This window comes from Chiloscyllium punctatum, chromosome 9 (assembly GCF_047496795.1).
Source record: "Chiloscyllium punctatum isolate Juve2018m chromosome 9, sChiPun1.3, whole genome shotgun sequence".
Lineage (NCBI taxonomy): Eukaryota > Metazoa > Chordata > Chondrichthyes > Orectolobiformes > Hemiscylliidae > Chiloscyllium > Chiloscyllium punctatum.
Genome location: NC_092747.1, coordinates 36,619,163 through 36,635,558, shown reverse-complemented (window position 1 = coordinate 36,635,558; position 16,396 = coordinate 36,619,163). Strand labels below are relative to the sequence as shown.

The 16,396-nt window shown below is 40.7% G+C and overlaps 1 protein-coding gene across 6 annotated transcripts in view; it reads left to right on the top strand.

Moving 5' to 3' along the window:
• The window catches only part of LOC140481292 (protein furry homolog), a 412,478-nt gene extending 396,483 nt beyond the window's left edge, over positions 1-15,995 (top strand). For all 6 annotated transcript variants that reach the window (XM_072577249.1, XM_072577246.1, XM_072577244.1 and 3 more), the window contains 3 exons: positions 11,200-11,310; positions 11,574-11,776; positions 13,724-15,995. In XM_072577249.1, coding sequence (XP_072433350.1) covers positions 11,200-11,310; positions 11,574-11,776; positions 13,724-13,973 — 564 coding nt within the window. In that variant the 3' untranslated portion in view covers positions 13,974-15,995. The remainder of the gene's footprint in view (positions 1-11,199; positions 11,311-11,573; positions 11,777-13,723) is intronic.
• The last annotated feature ends 401 nt before the right edge of the window (positions 15,996-16,396 follow it).

Genomic DNA, 16,396 nt, shown 5'->3' with positions numbered 1-16,396 from the left:
GGTTTACAAAATCATGAAGGGTATAGACAGGGTGGATAGAGACAAGCTTTTTCCCAGGGTGAAGGATTAAGAGGGATTAAGAGAGGTGGAAGGTTTAAGGGGGATACACACGGCAATTACTTCACACAGAGGGTGATGGGCGTCTGGAATGCGTTGCCAGCAGAGGTGGTAAAGGCAGGCACGGTAGCTTCATTTAAGATGTGTCTGGACAGACAATAGACAATAGGTGCAGGAGTAGGCCATTCTGCCCTTCGAGCCTGCACCACCATTCAATATGATCATGGCTGATCATCCTTAATCAGTATCCTGTTCCTTCCTTATCTCCATAGCCCTTGATTCCACTATCCTTGAGAGCTCTACCTAACTCTTTCTTAAATGAATCCAGAGACTGGGCCTCCACTGCCTTCTGGGGCAGAGCATTCCACATAGCCACCACTCTCTGGGTGAAGAAGTTTCTCCTCATCTCTGTCCTAAATGGTCTACCCCGTATTTTTAAGCTGTGTCCTCTGGTTCGGCACTCACCCATCAGCGGAAACATGTTTCCTGCCTCCAGAGTGTCCAATCCTTTAATGATCTTATATGTCTCAATCAGATCCGTTCTCAGTCTTCTAAACTCAAGGGTATACAAGCCCAGTCGCTCCAGTCTTTCAGTGTAAGGTAATCCCGCCATTCCAGGAATTGACCTCATGAACCTACGCTGCACTCCCTCAATAGCCAGAATGTCTTTCCTCAATTTGGAGACAGAACTGCACACAATATTCCAGGTATGGTCTCACCAGGGCCCTGTACAGCTGCAGAAGAACCTCTTTGCTTCTATACTCAATCCCTCTTGTTATGAAGGCCAGTATGCTATTAGCCTTCTTCACTACCTGCTGTACCTGCATGCTTACCTTCATTGACTGGTGTACAAGAACACCCAGATCTCTTTGTACTGCCCCTGTACCTAAATTGATTACAATTAGATAGTAATCTGCTTTCCTGTTCTTGCCACCAAAGTGGATAAACATACATTTATCCACATTATACTGCATCTGCCATGCATCTGACCACTCACATAACCTGTCCAGGTCACCCTGTAATCTCCTAACATCCTCCTCACATTTCACCCTGCCACCCAGCTTAGTATCATCAGCAAATTTGCTAATGTTATTACTAATACCATCTTCTATATCATTACTATATATTGTAAAATGCTGCAGTCCCAGCACTGATCCCTGCAGTACCCCACTGGTCACTGCCTGCCATTCCGAAATGGAGCCGTTTATCACTACTCTTTGTTTCCTGTCAGCCAACCAACTTTCAATCCAAGTTAGTACTTTGCCCCCAATATCATGCACCCTAATTTTGCTCACTAACCTCCTATGTGGGACTTTATCAAAAGCTTTCTGAAAGTCCAGGTACACTACATCTACTGGATCTCTCTCGTCCATCTTCAGAGTTACATCCTCAAAAAATTCCAGAAGATTAGTCAAGCATGATTTCCCCTTCATAAATCCATGCTGACTCTGACCTATCCTGTTACTACTATCCAGATGAGTCGTAATTTCATCCTTTATAATAGACTCCAGCATCTTTCCCACCACTGAGGTCAGACTAACTGGTCTATAATTTCCTGCTTTCTCTCTCCCACCTTTCTTAAAAAGTGGTACAACATTAGCCACCCTCCAATCTGCAGGAACTGATCCCGAATCTATCGAACTCTGGAAAATAATCACCAATGCATCCACGATTTCTCGAGCCACCTCCTTCAGTACCCTGGGATGTAGACCATCAGGCCCCGGGGACTTATCAACCTTCAGATCTAACAGTCTCTCCAACACCAATTCCTGGCAAATATAAATTCCCTTAAGTTCAGGTCCTTCAGCCACTGTTACCTCAGAGAGATTTCTTGTGTCTTCCCCAGTAAACACAGATCTGAAGTACCAATTCAATTCTTCTGCCATTTCTTTGTTCCCCGTAATATATTCCCCTGTTTCTGTCTTCAAGGGCCCAATTTTAGTCTTAACCATTTTTTTTTGCCTTTCACATTCCTAAAAGAAATGCATGAGTAGGTGGGGAGCAGAGGGAAACAGATGCTTAGGAATTGGGCGACAGGTTTAGACAATACATTTGGATTGGCTCAGGCTTGGAGGGCTGAAGGGCCTGTTCCTGGTCTGTAAGTTTTCTTTGTTCTTTGTACTGACAAACTATCATTGTAATGCAGCAGAAGGAATAGGTTATACTCAGGGAGCTGCACTCAGTTCATAGACTGGATCAGGTTGTGTCTCCAGGCTCTTTGTCAACTGTCATTGTACTCACTCTGAACTTACCTGGATGCTTTGCCTTGCCTTTTTGTGCTTTTCCCCTTAGAGAAACCAGTCTCTTATTACTTCTGTTTTTTTTTAAGAAAAGACAAAGATCTGCAGATTTTGAGAACCAGAAACAAAAATAGAAATTGTTGGAAAACCTCAGCTGGTCTGGCAGCATCTAAAGAAAGAAAGCAGAGTTAACAACCCAAACAATATAATCAAGGGCAGACTCCAGCACCAAGGCATACTCGAGCCGGTCAGAGTCAGGATCCTCTCGATGTAAAGGATGAGGAACAGAATGTTGGGCAGTCTACCTACCATCTTGACTCTTTCTGTACTATTGTGATGTATGCTGTGGGATTTACCTTATTAAATAATATTATTTATTGTAAGTTTGAGTTTCTAGGTATTGAGTTATTAACCAGTTGATTAATTAGCCAGATAATAATTAACATAAGTATTTCTATAGCCATGGTAATTTCTTTTGAAACAGTTTTTGAGGTCTAGCTTTAGAAAAAATAGATTGTTTGCACCACCAATGAACTTTTATTTATTTTAACATTGTTTTGTGGTCTACATGTTTGTTAGTGAGTTCTAGAACTTGTTTCCTTTTCAGCTTAAGAGAAACACCCCGTAGCTTAGAGAGTGAGACTTTTGGTACTTTGAGTGGAGCAGAGTCTAGATTAGAGTGGTGCTGGAAAAGCACAAGCAGGTCAGGCAGCATCCGAGGAGCAGCAAAATTGACATTTTGGGTTCCTGATGAAGGGCTTTTGCCTGAAAAGTCGATTTTCCTGCTCTACTTTTCCAGCATCACTCTGATCTAGACTCTGGTTTCCAGCATCTGCCATCCTCACTTTTGCCTTTGAGTGGAGCAGTCCTATGAAATCCTTGCAATAGGATGACTCTATAAACCTGTGCTCCTGAGAAGGGAACAATATGTAGAGAGCTAGGTTACCTTACAGTATGGAGTTAGGGTTAGTCCCAGAAGTGTTAGGATAAAACTCTAGCTGAGTACATTAAGGTTGAGGTGAATGATTGCTCCAGAAAGAAGCTGTGTGCAGCTCCAGTCTAAACATTGAAGTCACAAGTGACTTCAACGTATCAACATAGAAGATACAGGGAGGCGAAAGTGAGGACTGCACTCTTGTGTGAGTATTGAGTGCTGTACTTATGTTAATTATTATCTGGCTAATTAATCAACTGGTTAATAACTCAATACCTAGAAACTCAAACTTACAATAAATAATATTATTTAATAAGGTAAATGTTTTGGGTACTGTAACAGGGTTGTGGTTTGGGTACTACACAAGTGTTTTTGTTTCCTTTCAATTTATAAAGGAATGTTTTGATCTTAATCGTGTTTAAAAATATTAGAGTATGTCTTTTAAATAGATGGTTTGACTTATTCTATTTTATCTTCATTTCTTTTGTTACTAAATCAGTATCATTAAAGCAAAATCTGCAGCATTGTGTGCTTTTATTTCAGTGAGAAATCACTTTTTAAAAAATTTGATCAAATGGGTATTGGGCTGAAAAATAGCAGATGGACTTCAATCTGGATAAGTGCGAGGTTTTGCATGTTAGTACAACAAACAAGAATAGGCTTATACAGTTAATGGTAGAGCCTTGGGTAGTGTTGTAGAACAGCGCTACCTAGGAGTGCAGGTACATAATTCTTTGAAGTCTGCATCACATATAGACGGTGGTTAAAAAGGCATTTGGCATGCTTGCCTTCATTTATTAGTCATAGAGGTGTACAGCATGGAAGCAGACCCTTCGGTCCAACCCGTCCATGCTGACCAGATATCCTGGGAAGTCACATTGAGGTTGTACAGGACATTGGTGAGGCCTCTTCTGAAGTACTGTGTTCAGTTCTGGTTGCCCAGTTATAGGAAGGACATTATTGAGCTGGAGAGGATTCAGAAGAGATTTACCAGGATGTTCCCAGGTATAGAAGGTTTGAGTTATAAAGAAAGGCTGGATAGGCTGGGACTTTTTTTAACTGGGGCATAGGATGTTGAGAGGCAAACTTATAGAAGTTTATAAAACATTGAGGAGTATAGATAGATTTAATGCTGGTTGTCTTTTTCCTAGGATGGGAATTTCAAAACTGGAGGGCACATTTTTAAGGTGAGAGGAGAGAGATTTAAAAAATACATAACGGGCAATTTTTTTATACAGAGGGTGGTTGGTCTGTGGAATGAACTACCTGAGGAAATGGTGGATGTGGGTACAATTACAACATTTAAAAGACATTTGGATAAGTACATGAATAGGAAAGGTTTGGAGGGATATGGGCCAGGAGCAGGCAGGTGGGACTAGTTTAGTTTTGGATTATGTTTGACATGGAGTTTTGGATGAAAGGGTCTGTTCCCATGTTCTGTGACTGTAAGATCAAAACAAAATATAATCTATCATCTGGACGGCACGATGGCTCGATGGTTAGCACTGCTGTTTCACAGCGCCAGGGACCCGGGTTCGAATCCAGCCTGTGGCAACTGTCTGTGTGGAATTTGCACATTTTCCCCATGTCTGCTTGGGTTTCCTTCGGGTGCTCCAGTTTCCTCCCACAGTCCAAAGATGTGCAGGTCAGGTGAATTGGCCATGCTAAATTGCCCATAGTGTTTAGGGGCATTAGTCAGAGGGAAATGGGTCTGGGTGGGTTACTGTTCGGTGGGTCGGTGTGGACTTGTTGGGCCGAAGGGCTTGTTTCCACACTGTAGGTAATCTAATCTATCAAGCCAGATTTCTGTCTGGGATCTGATTTGTCTGTTCCAAACACCAGCTGGGATCAGAACATTATTGTGGATTTTTTCCTCCTAGAATGAGAGAGAGCCAGGATTTAAGAGAGATGGAAGTGTGCAGGACAACTGTTACTTTTGGTGCAGGTTGGGATGTGATCCTGAGCATGTGAATAGGCAACGCAAAGAACATGCAGGGTTCTGGGTAACAGCGAGTGTGAAAAGATGTTGCTGGCAATACTGAGAGTGATAGGGCTTGAGCCTTGTTGAGAAGCGGGTACAGTAGCAAAGATAGTCTGAGGTATCAGAGAGAATAAGATGGCACTAATGCTAGTGGAGTGAAGAAGCTCATTGACCATCGTTCTGCATTGCTGTGCACTCCTCCTCGTCTTTAATCCGAGTTGCAACCATGGACCAGAATGGCATTGCATGTTGTTGTGGTTTCCACAGGTCCAGGGGAAAAGCAAAATCTCACACGTGTGCTATCACATCTGGTAAGACCTCCAAGTCCCAGCCTGCAAAGTGGAACACTAATGTCCAACCATCTACCATGTACAGGGCAAATGTCAGGAATCATGCTGGGCAGCTTTGGACTGATAATGGTCTTCTGGGTGCACAGTGGGCTTTCATAGGTGGCAGTTGGGATGCCAATGAATTCTAGGATACCTACTGATTGGTGTGTTGTTCTTGGAATAGCGGGTAGTCAGAAGGAGAAGCTCAGCAGGTTTGGCAACATCTGTGGAGAAAAAGCAAAGTTATTATTTCAGATCCAGTGATTCTTCTTCAGAACTGATGGTAGCTAGGAAAAGGTTGGTACGTATGCTGAGGGTAGGGTGGAGGGAGGAGAAAGGAGTAAACAATAGATGGAAATGGAGGCCAGGGAGAGAGAGAGAGAGAGAGAGAGAGAAAAAAACAGTTGGGCAGACCAAGAAATAGTTAAAGGTCAGCCTGGGAGAATCCATAGCTGCTAATGGACATAATTAGCAGCTAACAATGGGTTGTGTGTCGTAGCAGCCCATGTGACAACAAGGTCTGGTCTGGTGGATTTGGGGTAAGGACATGAGAGAAGGTGCTAAAATTGTTGAACTCGATACTGAGTCCAGATGATTGCAGTGTTTTGAAGCAGAAAATTAGGTGTTGTTCTTCCAGCTTGCACTGAGCATTGCTGGAACACTGTAGCAAGCTTGAGACAGATGTTAGCCAGGGAGAATGATGGTGTATTGAAGCAGCAGGTAACAGGAAGTTTAGGATCATTTTTGCAGACAGAACTTAGGTGTTTTGCTAAGTGGTCACCCAGTCTGCACTTCTCTCCCCTGTTCACATTGTGAACAACAAATACTGTAGACTAGATTGAGTGAAGTGCAGGTAAATAGCTGTTTCACCTGGAAGGTGTGCTTGAGAACTTGGATAGTGAGGAGTGAGGAAGTGAACAGGCAGGTGTTACAACTTCTGCAATTGAGAAGGTGCTGCAGAGGAGGGGGTGAGCGGGGGTGTTGAGAGTGGAGGAGGACTGGATCAAGGTGTCCCAGAGGGACCAATCCCTGCAGATGGCTGACAAGGGAGGGGAGGGAAAGGGAATATGTGTCTGGTGGTGGCATTGTGCTGGAGGTGGAGGAAATGGCAGTTAATGATCCTTTGGATGTGGATGGTAGGTACGTACAAGGGGCACCCTGTCACTGCCGTGGGAATGAACATAAAGGGGGAGGGGTGAAGTGCAGGATATGGGTCAGACCCAGCTGAGGGCCCTGTCAATTATAGGGCTGGGAGTCCTCAGTTGAGGAACAAGGTGGATATTTTGACAGCCCCCTTGCTGAAGTAGGCACTGTTGAAACACATACAACAGAGAAAGAGCAACTAGGAGAATAGAGTCTTTATAGGAGGCAAGGTATGAGAATGTATAGTCAAATAACTGAGAGTCAGTGGGTTTGTAGCAGATATTGGTGACCAGAAGGCACTAGAAATTAATGTGAGGGGCATTCATTTCACAGGAATTTCAATACAGAGACAGAATGTGGATGTAGGTTTGCTCATTGAGCTGGAAGGTTCATTTTCAGACTTTTCATCACCAAACTAGATAATATCTTCAATGAAGTTTCATCTGGAGGCCCACTGAAGATGTTACCTAGTACGGTGACGAAACGTCTGAAAATGAACCTTCCAGCTCCGCGAGCAAACCTAAGTCCAGAACCTCAACCTGAGCTACAAATCTTCTCAAAACTTGCTAGAAATAGAATCTTTCTGCAGCTCTGTAGAACCTTGATGAGACTTTGCCTGGAGCATTATGTGCAGCTTTGGTCCCATTATCCAATGAAGAGTATTTTTTCCATTGAAATGAATGACAATATCCCATTTGCCTTCCTAATTACTTGCTGTAAATGCATGTTTGCCTTTAGTGACTCATGAACAAGGACACCCAGACCCCTTTTGGACACCCACACTTCCCAACCACTTACCATTTAAGAAATTTTCTGCCAGTGAAAACCTTTTATTCACATTATATTGCATCTCCATAATCTAGCCCATTCATATAGTCTGCCTGAGTCCTCTTGAAGTCTCCTTGCATCTTCCTCACAACTTAAGTTCCTACCTCGTTAGGTGTCATCAGAACATTTTAAAATATTCATCCCTATATCCAAATCATTGTTATACGTTGTGAACAGTTATAGACCTGCCATTGTTTGTCCATAGCAGTTTTTCCTCCCAGTCTCATGCACTCTAATTTTATTTAGTAAACCCTGGTGTGGGTCCTTTTCCAAAGCCTTCTGAGAATCAAATACACAACATGGTATTTATAATGTAATTTGTTCCTAGTTTATTGCTTGTAGTTGGTAAGGATCACAATGACAGAAGAACTCAGTCCTATGAAATGCTCCTCCTGCAATATAATCAGGGGCATTTCCAGTGTCCATGGTAACCAGGAGGTTTGTTCAGTTGCAGTTCCTAATTGACTGCATGGAGTGGCAGAAGCTGCAGATGGACTTCCTATGGAGCATCCATGCAGCTGAGGACATTGTGAATGTCTCCGAGCAGTTGCAGAGCATTCTGAAGGGGGTAGGATGAATGGCCAACAGTTGTCGTACATGACAGTACCAACAAAATTGCAAACAGGAATTTAGTGAGTTGGATAGTAGATTAAAAAGGAAGACTGCTCAAGTTGTAATCTCCAGATTACCTCGAGTGCCACGTATGACTGAGTATAGGAATAGCAAAATAGGTCAGATGAACGCATGGCTAAAGGGATGGTGTAGGAGGGATGGCTTTAAATTTGTAGATCACTGTGACTGTTCCTGGACAGGTTGCACCCAAACTAGAATAGGTTGAATATCTTGCTTGTGAGGGTGAGAGGTTGAAACTAATTTGGCTAGCGTCTGAGGCACAGAATAGTAAAGTTGGGAGCAAGGTTCATTCAGATACAGAAGGAATGCTAGGACAGTCCAGTAGTTGCAGAAGGCATGGGCCTGATAAGGCACATGGGAGGTACAGAAAGCTAAATTGTATCCATTTAATACAAGGAGTTTGAGTGGTAAAGCGGATGAACTTCGAGCATTGATCAGCGTGTGGAAATATGATATTGTTGCAATCACTGAAATGTGGTTGAAGGAGGGACAGGACTGGCATCTCAACATTCCAGTGTACAGGGGTTTTAGGTGTGATGGTTGAGGGTGGGGTGGGGATTGTAAAATATGTGGAGACATTGTATTATTGATAAAGGAGACCACCTCTACAGAAAAGAGGGAGAATGTCCTCGAAGACTCTTCAAATGAGGTCATCTGGGTAGAGCTTAGAAATAAAAAAATCAGTCAATCACTTTACTGGAATTATAGGATAGCCCTCTGAATACTCAGAGGAAGATAGAGGAGCAGATAAGTCAGTAAATCAATGAAATGTGTGAAAGTTGTCACGGATTTCAACTTTGCTAGCATTAACAGCTTTACTGTGAAAGGATGAGACATGGTAGAATTTTTAAAGTGCAACCAGAAGAACTACATAGCAGCGTGTAGATAGTCCTTCTAAAGATGGGGCAATACTAAAACTAATCCGAGGGAATGAATCTGGTCAAGCGACTAGAGCATCAGTGAGCAAGCATTTTGTGGATAATGACCATAACTCTACAAGTTTCAAAGTAATTGTGGAAAGGGATAAGGATGGTGTAAAAGTCAACTTTCTAAATTGGGGGAAGGCTAATTTCAAAACCATTAGACAGAATCTGGTAAATGTAGACTGGCAGCAGCTACTTGCATTTCGAAAGTGGAAATGTTTTAAAAGTACTATAGTGAAAATTCAGGGCCAGCATAGGGAAACCTGGATGTCAAGAGACATTGAGAGTCTGATAAAGAAAAAGAAGGAAGTATATGTTATAAACAGCACATTAAAAACAGGGGAGGCCCTTCAAAAATATAGAAAGTATGGGGAGTGCTTAGAAAAGAAATTAGGATGTCAAAGAGAGGCCACAAAATATATTTGGCAAATAAGGTTAAAGAAAACCCCAAGGTATTTTGTAAGGATATAATGAGTAAAAGAATTACCAAGGAAAGAGTGGAATGTATTACAGATCAAAGGGGCAATCTGGGCATGGAGCCAGAGGGCTTGGGTGAGGTCTTAAATTAATATTTCTTTGTTGACAAAGGAGAAAGACATTGTAGCTGGGGATTTCACCTGGGATAGCGAGGTTTTAGAGTATGTTAAGATTAATAAGGAGGAGGTATTAAATGTTTAAGCGGCTATATTGGTGCATAAATTCCAGGGTCTGGTGAGATGTATCCCAGCATGTTATGGGAAGCAAGGGAAGGGATTGCTGGGGCCCTGGTGGAGATATCCATTATCTTGCTGGCCACAAGTATAGTGGCAGATGACTGAAAGATAGCTAATGTGGTTTCTTTCTTCAAGAAAGGCAGCAGGAAAAGGCCAGGTAATTACAAACCAATTAGTCTAATGTCAGTGGTAGGGGAATCATTGGAAAAACTTGAGGGACAGGATTAATCAACACATGGAAAGCAGGTATAGTTCAAGGATATCAGCATGGATTTGTGATAAGGAGATCCTGTCTGCTTTATGTGAGATTTTTGAAAAGGTGACTAAGTATGTTGATGAGGGTAGTTCAATTGATGTGGCTTCCATGGACTTCAGTAGACTTTGAGAAGGTCCCACATGGAAGGCTGGTCCAAAAGGTAAGAGCTTGTCATCTCTTTGTTCCACATTATAACTTGCTCTATTTCAGATGGCAAGGGATCTATATATGTCTTCATTAATCTTTTTCTTTTCACATACCTGAAGAAACTTTTGCAATCAGTTTTTTATATTCCATGCAAGCTCACTCTCGAACTTGCTTTTCCCTTTCCTACAAAATTTTTGTCCTCCTTTGTTGAAATCTAAATTTGTTCTATCTTCACCAGCGAGGACACAAATAATGTTCCAAAAATGTTGTAGAGCACAGGGTCTAGTGAGAGAGAGAAACTGAAGAAAATCAGTATTTATAGGGAAATTGTGTCAAGGAAAAAGATAGCATTAAAGACTGACTATTCCCAGGGGCTGATAATCTATATCCCAGAGTACTTAAGAAAGCAGCCCTAGGAATAATGGATGCATTGGTGGTCATCTTTTATGACTCTATAGACTGGAACCAGTCCAATGGATTAAAAAGTTGCTAATGTAATCTCACCATTTAAAAGAGAGAGAGAGAGAAAACAAAATTATAGACCAGTTAGCCAGACATTAATAGTGGGGACAATGCTAGAGTCCATTATAAAATATCTAACAGCAGAGCACTTGGAAAACGATGACAGGATTGGACGACATCAACACAGATTTACGAAGGTGAGTTAGATGTATTTCTTAAGGCTAATGAAATCAAAGGGTAGAGAAAGCAGAAACAGGGTACTCTGTTCGCTGATCAGCCATGATCAGTTGAATGGTGTAGCAGGCTCAAAGGGCTAAACAGCCTTACTCTTTCTCCTATTTTCTATGTTTCTATGTATGCTGCAGTAATAGATAGTTTTTGCATAGATATATAATTGAACCTAGTGACTTTAAGTGCTTTTAGATCGTGCATAATTATTACTTTTGATCTACTTTTTTTAGCAGCTAAGTATTTAATGAATTGAAGATGTAATGTTCCCAACATTATTGATGTTTCTTTTAAATCCCTTCTCTGATTTATTTATCCTTCACAGCAACTTGAGTTGTGTCAAAGACTCTACAAGCTCCACTTTCAGCTTCTGCTGCTGTTTCAATCCTACTACAAACTAATTGGACAGATCCACGTTGTCAGTTCAATGCCAGAGGTAAAATAAGTTCCTCCATGATCAACATTAATCGGTGTTTTTTTTTCAAATACAAGTTTAAAATATTGCTCCAAAACAAGTCATACTTCAGCATGAAGTTCTAATGCCACACAAAACTTTTGTTACAAATCAACCTAATCTTAGAATAACATATTTTTCAGTAATGCAAAAATGTTATCACAATGCTAGAATTTGTGGTATGGATATGGATACAATGAAAAACTGCTGCTAATTGTATCCTGTTAATAATATTTGTTTACTAGCTGCTGAATATGTCAAAAGAACTGAATGATTTGAGGGACAACTTGAAGGAAGCTTCAACTCTAATAGCCGTTGAACCCCTTAAAGATGAACTCAGTTTACGTGGCCTCACAAATATCTCCTCTGAAGCTGCAGTTCAGACCATGCTGGAGTGCTTGAAAAACAGGGATCTTACAACTGCCCTGCGGCAAATCAGGGATTGCAGGTTAGACTTTAGATATACTATCTGTATTTTATAAATAAGTATTTATTATATTGTATAATTTCTTTTGATTTGCTTTGATTAAACAGGTGGAAGGGACTTTTTAAACAAAAAAAATTTAATTGATATTACTTTTTCTCAGCTAGGACACTTCTGTTTTAAATATTGATAACTAAAGTATTGCATAAACTTGGATTACAGATAAACTATAAACAAGCAGGTAACAAGCCAAAATAAATACAGCCTACCTTTCAAATTTGCATGGGAAGATGCTGTGGGGTTAGTGGAGGAGGGGTGAACCAACGTGTTCCAAAGGGAATGGTCCCTGCAGAAGGCTAACGGGGAAGGTCAGAGGAAAATGTATTTGGTAGGTGGCATTCACTGGAGGTGGCTGAAATGGCAGCTAATGAATCTTTAATGAATACTGGTGGGGTGGTAAGTTAGGACCCTGTTAAACATGGTGGTGGAGATGCTCAGTTGAGGAAGAAGGGGGATGTTTTAGAGGCTCCTAGCCTCCTTAGGAGGCTGGCAACAACGGATGAGAAGCAATAGAGATGGATAAACTGGGAGAATGGAATGGAGCCTTTACAGGAAGTAGGGTGTGAAGACATATAATTGAAGTAACTGTGTGGGAGTCCTTGGATTTGTAGTGGATAGTTTTAGCCAGCCTATTCCCAGAAATGGAAGCAGAAATGTCAAGGAAGGGAAGGGAGGAGTCAGAGATGGACAAGCTGAAGATGAGGGTGGGATGGAAATTGGAAGCAAAACTGATTATTTTTCTAATTCTGGAGGAGAGGGGGTACCAGCACAAATGATGCCATTGACGTATGGAAAAAGAGTTGAGGGTGGGGGCTCCAGTACATTGGAATAAGGAATGTCCCACAAAGAGACAGGCATAATTGGGGCCAGTGCAGGTACCAATGACCCACCTTTGTTGTGAAGAAAGCGAGAGGAGTTAAAGGATAATTTGTTTAAAGTGAGGACGAGCTCAATGAAGCAGAGGAGGGTGGTGATGCATGGAACAGTTCTTTTCTTTTCTGAGAAGAAGCAGAGAGCCCCGAGTTCATCCCCATGAGGATGGTCATGTAAAGGGATTGTACTCTGTGGTGAATAGGAGGTGGCTGGAGCCCACAAACTGGAAATTCTAAAACTGACAAAGAGTCAGAAGAATCGTGGATATAAATGGGAAATGACTGGACAAGGGGAGAATAAACCTCTCTCCTTAAATGCTAGCTTGATCCCTAACTGCCAGCAGCTCTATTCCATCCAAACAACATACCATTCCAGACCTGTTCCCAGATATGGCTGCTATGGTCATCTTTACCAGCTAATCTGATCTACTTCTGAGACCGTGTCCCGCTGCGCTTCTCAAAGCTGCAGTCCAATGTCTAACCAAAGGCACAGTTCTGGCACACTAGTTACACCGAGCAGAACCCTACTGCCCACAGTCCATTCTTTTCCCAGCTGTATGAACCCAGCTCTTAACGTGGAGTCACCTTCTGTGATACACTCTCAATCACAAATTGAAGTCTGATCTGATCTGAGTGACCTATCATAGCTCCCAAACAGACCCTTGTCCGTATTACTGGGCAGGACTAAATGTTTTGAGTATTGGAACATGCTATGCCTTAAAGGTTGGTGTCAACAGGATGTTAGCTTTCACAACACATATGAACAGAGAGAAAAATGCAAATTACCAATTACTACACCCCAATTAATCTGAATTTTATTACAATTAACTAAAACTGACAGGTCAATTACTGGCACTGGACAAACTGGAAATTTGAATAGGATGTTGTGTGGAAGTGAAGTGAAATCTCTATCCATCCTTCTAACTGGTTATGCCTATTTTGTACATATTAAGTGATTTAAGTGATTAATCAAAAACTATGCTAAAATTTCATAATTTACTATTTGTTACCTAACTCATGTGCTTTAATATTGTTTCAGGACCATATGGCCCAACAATATATTTGGCAGTAATGTGGAGGATGAGGTCCAGACACTACTTAATATTTACTTCAGACACCAAACTTTGGGACAAACAGGAACATTTGCACTGCTGAGCTCCAATCATGATCTGTCAGAAATCAGTTCGAAGTTAATGGAGCTGAATGGAGAGATTCAGGACATGATTCAGAAGGCTCAGAATTATCGTGTCATCAGTACTTATCTTCCAGACACTAGCACTAGTCTCTGACAGGAGGGTCCTCCTTCCCTTTTGTTCACGATTGGAAATGCTGCAATGCTGGTCTGACATCCTTCGGTATCTTTTCCATCTTAGAAAAGCTTGACCAGGCTGTTCTTACATTAGTGACACTTCACAGCTTCACTAAACTTAAGTGGAAAGCTTTTAGAATGTGCAGCAATATCAAAAGATCAAAAGTAAAGTAAAACACCCAATCAGATGTGGAAATAGCTTATCTTCAAAGCAGATATTTATTCTTACTTTGGTTAATATGACATGACCCAAGTTCACATTAACTGAGGATACCAAAGGCTATCACACACATCATTCTTCCGAAAGAATCATTTTGACAAAGATGTAATTTTACTTTAAGGTGTCAACAACTGATGCTATTGCCACACAATGGTTGAAAATTGTATGCTATTAATAATATAAGTAAGTGTGTGGTTTGTAGCGACTGGCTTAAGAAATAAGTTATTAGCAGGCAACATGAAGCTGTATGCAACGCACTAGGAAGCAGTTTTGTTGAGCTGAAAGCCTGTGTTTCAACCTTTTATAAATGCTAAAAACTTTATTGTATGTCTAGAACAGGAGCATAATTACTACATCAATACTTGTTCACACTGAGCTGCTGTAAAGCACATTTTTGTTAGAAAAATGGCACTTAGTTGTTGTCTAAGAGTGTTTTATTGGGCCATCCAAAAGGATTTGTACTGTATTTGAAATACCATGAATAGTTCAGATGAGAAATATTTGGCAACCAGCTGCTTTTTCTACTAGATGGAAGCTTTTATGGATTTATTTATAAGTAGTTGTTTGGTAGTACAGAACTTGAGTATCGCTGAAGACAAGACACTATCAAATCTTTCCATCTTGCACTCATCAGAACAATCTACAAGGGTGTACTGATTAAAGGAGAAAACCAACATTTATGTGCATGCGGCAAGAGTGCTAATTGGTTCGTAGAATACATAGTGTGGAAGCAAGCCGTTCGGCTCATTGACTCCACACTGAACCTCCAAAAAGCATCTTACTGCCCTACCATATCTCTGTAACCTGGCATTTTCCATGGCTGATCCACCTAGCCTGCACATCCCTGGACACGATGGGCAATTTAGCATGGCTAATATGTGGATTCTGAGTGAGAGATGTTGCTGTGGAGAATGCACCCATTAATGTTGATTGTCAATTAACTGTCAGGCTTTAAGTCTTAAATGAGGTAGCACTCATTTTGCAGTATAAAGTTTGGTTCTCCCATTGAAATGGTATCCTTGTAGATTGTCCTGATTAGTACAAGACAAAGAAGCTTCAACAAAACTTATTTATAAATAGAAAATGCTGCTTTTACCAGTTTTGTAGATGAGGCTAAGATTTTCACATCCTATTAGTCTATGCCTGCTGATCTGCCAAGCATGCACATTTATATGTAAAACAAATTCTATTGAAATATTTTGAAAATCAAGTATATGCTTTAACTTTTTAAATTAAGCCCATATAGCTCTGAATTTGTAATGTGGGTTTTGGGGGGGGGTAGGAAGGGTCTGATAGTAAGATTTCTTCTCATGTTTGAAAAACATGTTCACATGCTATACAACTTTTTGTTTTGCATGTAAAAAACCTTCTTGCACATTTAATAGCATTTTCAAATTATCCATAACTTATTTAATTGTAAAAACAAATAGCTAATGAAGTATTTTAGATTTTTCTGTAAATTCATGGGCTGTATGTACAATTGCAATATCATTAACCATGTTCAGTGATGTAATTCTTTGTGGAAAAGTGAACTTTTATTTGATGCTTTCCATTGCACTTACACTTCAACAGGTTCCTCAAAACCACCAGTAAAATGTGTCAGGTTCTGAATTTAGCTGCTTTTCTATTATATCATTATTGAAACTCAGCTTCCTAATTCAGATGGGTAGGATAGGAAATCTGAATGGTACAGAATTCTTTGAACTGTAATTGGTGAAAAAAAATAGGATGCATTTATCCTAATCTGGATTATATCCTATTAAACTTTGCATTATAAAATCAGTCTATCAAGTGGTTGTGATTTCAATTTGTTATTCCCCAAAACTCTTGTTTATAAGGAGCAAACATTTCAAAGTAGGTAGCAGACAGAAAGTAACTGATGCAAGCTATTCAATTAGGAAAGCCACAACTGCCCTTTGAGACAGTTCAATGGAGGCCATAAGTCCACATTGTTGGGATCAAGTTGCCTAATGGTCCAAATAACTATAAGGAACAGGCTTAAAACAGGAGGGTCGATAACTTAAAAGCAACAAACTGCAGGTCAGATAGGAAAGAGGTTGTCTCAATGATTAAAAAAAATCACAACACCAGATTATAGTCCAACAGGTTTAATTGGAAGCACACTAGCATTCAGAGCACCAATTAAACCCGTTGGACTATAACCTGGTGTTGTGTGACTTTTT